Here is a 6,037-nt window from a genome sequence, read left to right as displayed (position 1 = left end):
TGGCTGGTTTGGCTCAGTGGATAGAGTGTCGGCCTGTGGACTGAAAGGTCCCAGGTTCCATTCCTGGTCAGGTCACATGCCTGGGTTGTGGGCTCCATCCTCAGTAGGGAGCCTGCAGGAGGCAGCTGACAGATGTTCTTTCTCATCTATGTTTCTATCTCTCTATCCTTCTCCTTTCCTCCTTCTTTAAAATAAATAAAAACATATATATATGAATGTCTTAAAAATAAATAAATAAATAAATAAATTTTAAAAAAGTATTTGTTGTTTCTCTGACCTTAAATTTAACTGAGTGTCCTGTATTTTATCTGGAAATTCTGTCCCCTCCCTCTCTCCTTTCTCCTGCTCCCTTTCTCTCCTTTCCAACCCCCTTCTCTTCCCTTTTTATCTGCTCTGCACGTGCAGAGCCTGGCCAGCAAGGTGCTCAGCGAATGTTTGTGAAAACCGATGAGACAGAGCTCAGCAAGAGAACGTGGCTCCCACAATAACAATGAGACAAAGCCAGACACCCTAAAAAAATTATCACTTTTTATGAGCCCCTCAGGGAGGGGAGGCCGCTGCTGCTTGTCATACAGGGAGAAGCATTCCTTGTACTCTGCACAGCCAGAAGGGGGAGTCAGGAGCACTCCTTCACCGCCCCTCCCCCCCACACACCCTCTTTTCCCTCCTCCCCTTGCTTTTCCCTCCCCCTCCTTGTACCCACTCCCTCTGTCTCCCTTCCCATCACAAGTAAAAATACAGGACTGCCAAGTTCAGTTGAACTTCCAATGAATAATGAACACATTTTTAGTATAAGTACGTACCAAATTTTTGCACGGGATACACTTATACTAAAAAAGTATATGTTGCCTGGCTGGTGTGGTTCAGTGGTTGAGCATCAACCCATAAACCAAGAGGTCACTGGTTCCATTCCTGGTCAGGGCACATGCCTGGGTTGTGGGCTCCATCCTCAGTAGGGAGCCTGCAGGAGGCAGCTGACAGATGTTCTTTCTCATCTATGTTTCTATCTCTCTATCCTTCTCCTTTCCTCCTTCTTTAAAATAAATAAAAACATATATATATGAATGTCTTAAAAATAAATAAATAAATAAATAAATTTTAAAAAAGTATTTGTTGTTTCTCTGACCTTAAATTTAACTGAGTGTCCTGTATTTTATCTGGCAATTCTGTCCCCTCCCTCTCTCCTTTCTCCTGCTCCCTTTCTCTCCTTTCCAACGCCCTTTCTCTTCCCTTCCTTCCCCTTCCTCTGCTCCCCCTTTCCTCCCTCCCACAACTGACCCAAACCACTGGGAAGCTGTCCCGCCCTCTAGGGCCAGTCCAGGGAAACAAGGAGCCCACAGCAGGGCATCCAGACACCCCGGGGACCTTTGCAAAGACAACTCATGTGGAAAAGCGGAACAACAATGCCCCTGGGTTACTGAGCCGACCAGAACGCCCCCCTGGGAAGTCCTGGCCCACAGTGGCTCTCACGTGGGGTGACAATTATTACAATTATGGGCACTTCTGAGTCCACTGCTCCACATCCCGCCTCCAGGCTCAACCCTCAAGCTGCCCTCTGACCCCAGCCCTGGCCCTGCTCTGAGAGACTTGGCGGGAGGGGCCCAGGATGTTTTCTCAGCTCTGACTAAACCCACTGGCAGCTCTCTTCCAACCCTTCCTCCCTTAACGGAGACAAAATGGACTCAGGAGCTAAGGCCTCTGTTGCCCAGTCTCACAGCCCAGCGAAGCAGGGCCCCTACCTGCCTCTGTCCCCAACTCCCAGCTCTGGAGGGACACCCCTGGGCCCTCCCACAGAGATTCTGACTCCAGAACTGGGGGTGAGACTGCCATCGGTGGAACCTCTGCCTGGGGGGTGGGGGTGGGGACTCTGACTTGACAAGTGAGGTGCATGCCAGTGATGCAACTCATCCCAATGAATGTGCTATTATTCAATCTGATGGGAGATCTACTATCAAACTAGTTCTTACCCTGTACAAATTACACTCATTAACCCTTTGAGTGCCAACCAATATCATAGGGACTATGCTAAAATTGCCAAGGCATTTTTGCTGATTTTAGGAAAAAAATTATGAGTCGCAAGCAAATGAAGTTACATATTCAAAAACTTAAGGAAACCTTTATTATATTGACATATTTAGCAATATCATCATCACTAATAAAAGCAGACTTAGAACTGGACGCCATTTCGAAGCTTTGATAGCTCTCCCGGCACTTTTGGCGAAAGACAGGAGGAGTGCAATCGAGCTCCCGGGCACTCTAGGGGTTAAACTCAAACCTCTTTCAAATCTTCAGCACTACTGATTGCAATGGAGTCATCTTTTAAGGTTTTTTTTTCTCCATAAATGCAGGGGTTGGAACATTATTTGATCTTACATTATTTAATAACTAGAGGCCCGGTGCATGAATTCGTGCATGGGTAGGGTCCCTAGGCCTGGCTGGTGATCAAGGCCTATGGTGGTGGGAGCTGGCCACGGGGAGGGACCCCAGGAGGTTGGCCTACTGGCTCCCCCCCACCCCCCACCCCTGATCGGGGCCTGGGGGAGGGGCCATGGGAGGTTGGCTGTAGGAACACACTGACCACCAGGGGGCAGCTCCTGTCTTGAGCGTCTGCCCCCTGGTGGTCAGTGCATATCATAGTGACTGGTCAACTGGTTGTTCTGGTCATTTGGTCATTCAGTCTTAATGGTTGCTTAGGCTTTTATATACATACTAGAGGCCCGATGCACGAAATTTGTACAAGAGTAGGCCTTCCTTCCCCCTGCTGCTGGCACCAGCTTCCCTCTGGCACCTGGGACCTGGGCTTCCCTCACAGCCCCAGCTTCATCTGGAAGGACCTCTGGTCTGATTAGCATATTATGCTTTTATTATTATAGATAGATGGCTGATTTTAACAACAAGTTCACAAAATTTCTAAAGCTCATGCTGGCTAGAGCAAGCTGGCCCCAGCACAGGTCTGGGTGCTACCCAGGCTGCACCAGGCCCTGTGTCAGGTGCATGACTGACATTATCCTCTCTGTCGTTCACAGCAGCCTGGTGTGGCGTCATTATCCCCACTTCACAGATGAGAAAACTGAGGCTCAGAGGTGGTAGGAGCCCAGGCCTCCAAGGTTCCTGTTCTTCCCACTGCAGCAGGCTACCTCTGTCCAGTCTGTCATTCACTCATTAAACATCAGTGGCCACTTTCTTGGTGTCAGACACTGGGATACAAAGGGAAGTTTGCCTTTCTTTCTGGAACTTCAGAGGCCCCTGAGGGAGGGTCAGTGAGCCTCAGAACCACAGGTGGGTGGGGGACGTAGGCTGAGCGAGACTCCACTCAGTCTTGCCTTGAGACCTGGGCATGAGAGGCCCTGCCCTGGGCCTTGTGTTTTAGAACTCCTTGATCTGGCCTCCTCTTGGGGTGAGACTGTGAGGAGGTCTATGGGGAGGTGCCCACCTGGAGCCTGCAACCCATTTACCCACCCACTCGTCCTCCAGACCAGTGATGGCGAACCTATGACACACGTGTCAGAGGTGACACGCAATCTTATTTTTTTGGTTGATTTTTCTTTGTTAAATGGCATTTAAATATATAAAATAAATATCAAAAATATAAGTGTTTTACTATGGTTGCAAAGATCAAAAAATTTCTATATGTGACACAGCACCAGAGTTAAGTTAGGGTTTTTCAAAATGCTGACACGCCGAGCTCAAAAGGTTCGCCATCACTGCTCTAGACCAAGCTCTGAGCACTCAGAACTCTGGAATCCCTACCCAGCTAACCCTGAGCCCACCCAGGGCCCGCAGACCCAGCCTGAGCTATGCGGGGCCTCCCTGAGCTGGGTCTGGGCCCTGAGCTCTGTGTAACCCAGCTCTCCCCTTGGCCTTGTGGAAACGGAAGCCTGCTTGCGGACTCAGGGGATGCAGTGCTCCACACCCCAAAACCCGGCTTGATGTCAGGTGGAGGGACCTCAGAGACCACTAGGCCGACCTCCCACCTGACAGGTGGGGAGACTGAGGCCCAGAGCAGGGTGCTGGGTGGGAGAGCAGACTTGGGCTCTTTGCTCGGCCTGGGCCAAGTACAAAGCCCTCCTCTCGTTGGGCTCTCGGCCCCAGCCAGTTAGTTGTGTTTCTCTCTCCGGCCCCTCTCCCTCCCTCCCCGCTTGTAACGCACACGGACAGACATAGCACCAACCTTTCCACCTGTGAGCCTACCCCGCCTCCACCCAGCAGGGCCTCCCGGCAGCGGAGGCCTCTTGCCTGTGGGTGGGCCCACATCCCCCTGGCACCTTTTTCCCACCAACACAAACTGAGCAGAGCAAATTGCTTAATGAGACCCATATTTCGCTGTGAGTTGCTAATTAAAGAGCAAACCCAACCTACCATTAATTTGGTCCTGGGAAAGAAACTTGGCCTGCAGCAGACAGAGGAGACAGTCAGGAGGGGCTCCGTGAACTCCCCCCCATCTCCCTCTACCCGCCCCCCAAGCCCGGCAGGTGACACAGAGCCTCGCTTACCATCTCGGGGCCTCCAGTGCACCCCTGAGCTCCCTGCTCCCAGGGCTGCTTTCTTGGTTTCCTTCCTCCCAGCTTCAAGTCCTAAGTCCGCCAAGCGGGGTGGAGGCCCCTGTAATAAATCCGCGGCTGCCATGGAGACCAGGCCCAGCGCCCGGGGTCGGATTCCGCTTCCCCGCCCAGCTGGTGCCCAGCCAGGCCTGGGCAGAGCAGCAGGTTGGGTTTGGAGAAAACAGGGCTGCGGAAGGGCTCCCAGGGCTCGGTCCTGCCCGGGAAGCTGAAGCTCTGGACAAACGTTCCTTCCTGGGAGCCCTCCCTGGGCACGGAGAAGGGGTCAGTGACACACACAGTGTGGGGCCGGGATGGGGTGTCCTGGGCCGGTCTGGGTGGGGGTGTCTTTTCTTTCTCTCCTGGGACTAAGCAGGGAGCTGGCAGGTGCGGGTGGTTAGCGCACTGTCTTATCTAAGGGTCATCACAAGCCAGCTTGCCGGCGGGGAGGAGACCCTACCTCGATGGCACGGCCCGGCGATGGCCGCTGCCACTGTCCCAGCGTGGGGCAGGGACACAGGCTTCGGTGCCTCAGGTTGGATTCGGTTCCTTCCCGCGTGCCCGTTGCTGCGTGGGCTCGGCCTGTCACTGCTCTGCTCTGTGCCTGGTTCCTGGATGGGCCTCACGTAGGCCTGTGTAGTCCAATGGCGAGGCGGAGCCCCTTCTCCTCGTGCCGGTTCCCCAGCTGGGGCGTTGGGGCCCCGCGGTGGGCTTCCCGGGGCTCAGAGGGAGGCCTGTTAGGTGACTTCCCCGCCAGGAAACTCCTCCTTTTCTTCCTTTCCCTTCTCTCCCCTCCGCAGCCCCCACTCCTTCCGGCAGAAGCTGCTGACTCCCCATTTCCTCAGTGGTTTGTGCTGCCCGCCCCCCCTGTACACACACAACACACACACACACTCACACACACACGCACACACGCACTGAGGAAGTGAGGGCAGGGTGGGGCGGTCCTGCCCGCCCCCCCTGTACACACACAACACACACACACACTCACACACACACGCACACACGCACTGAGGAAGTGAGGGCAGGGTGGGGCGGTCCTGCCCGCCCCCCCTGTACACACACAACACACACACACACTCACACACACACGCACACACGCACTGAGGAAGTGAGGGCAGGGTGGGGCGGTCCTGCCCGCCCCCCCTGTACACACACAACACACACACACACTCACACACACACGCACACACGCACTGAGGAAGTGAGGGCAGGGTGGGGCGGTCCTGCCCGCCCCCCCTGTACACACACAACACACACACACACTCACACACACACGCACACACGCACTGAGGAAGTGAGGGCAGGGTGGGGCGGTCCTGCCCGCCCCCCCTGTACACACACAACACACACACACACTCACACACACACGCACACACGCACTGAGGAAGTGAGGGCAGTGCGGGGCGGTCCTGCCTGCCCCCGCTGTACACACACACACACACACACACCCACACACACACTGAGGAAGTGAGGGCAGTGTGGGGCGGTCCTGCCTG

At 54.3% G+C, this 6,037-nt stretch overlaps 1 protein-coding gene across 3 annotated transcripts in view; it reads right to left on the bottom strand.

The window, feature by feature from the left end:
* The window catches only part of CALML4 (calmodulin like 4), an 11,297-nt gene extending 5,932 nt beyond the window's left edge, over nucleotides 1-5,365 (bottom strand). Inside the window, exons 1-3 of one of the 3 annotated variants that reach the window (XM_006758391.2) lie at nucleotides 4,999-5,326; nucleotides 4,494-4,602; nucleotides 4,360-4,390 (exon numbers count right to left, since the gene is read on the bottom strand). In XM_006758391.2, coding sequence (XP_006758454.1) covers nucleotides 4,360-4,390; nucleotides 4,494-4,496 — 34 coding nt within the window. In that variant the 5' untranslated portion in view covers nucleotides 4,497-4,602; nucleotides 4,999-5,326. Of the gene's footprint in view, nucleotides 1-4,359; nucleotides 4,391-4,493 lie in introns of all 3 variants that reach the window. The other 2 variants (XM_006758392.2, XM_006758390.2) reach the window with 2 other exon arrangements.
* Between the last annotated feature and the right edge of the window lie 672 nt (nucleotides 5,366-6,037).

The sequence above is a fragment of the Myotis davidii genome, unplaced genomic scaffold (genome assembly GCF_000327345.1).
Source record: "Myotis davidii unplaced genomic scaffold, ASM32734v1 scaffold673, whole genome shotgun sequence".
NCBI lineage: Eukaryota > Metazoa > Chordata > Mammalia > Chiroptera > Vespertilionidae > Myotis > Myotis davidii.
The sequence above is the reverse complement of the archived record's forward strand: the minus strand, read 5'-3'. Positions and strand labels throughout refer to the sequence as shown.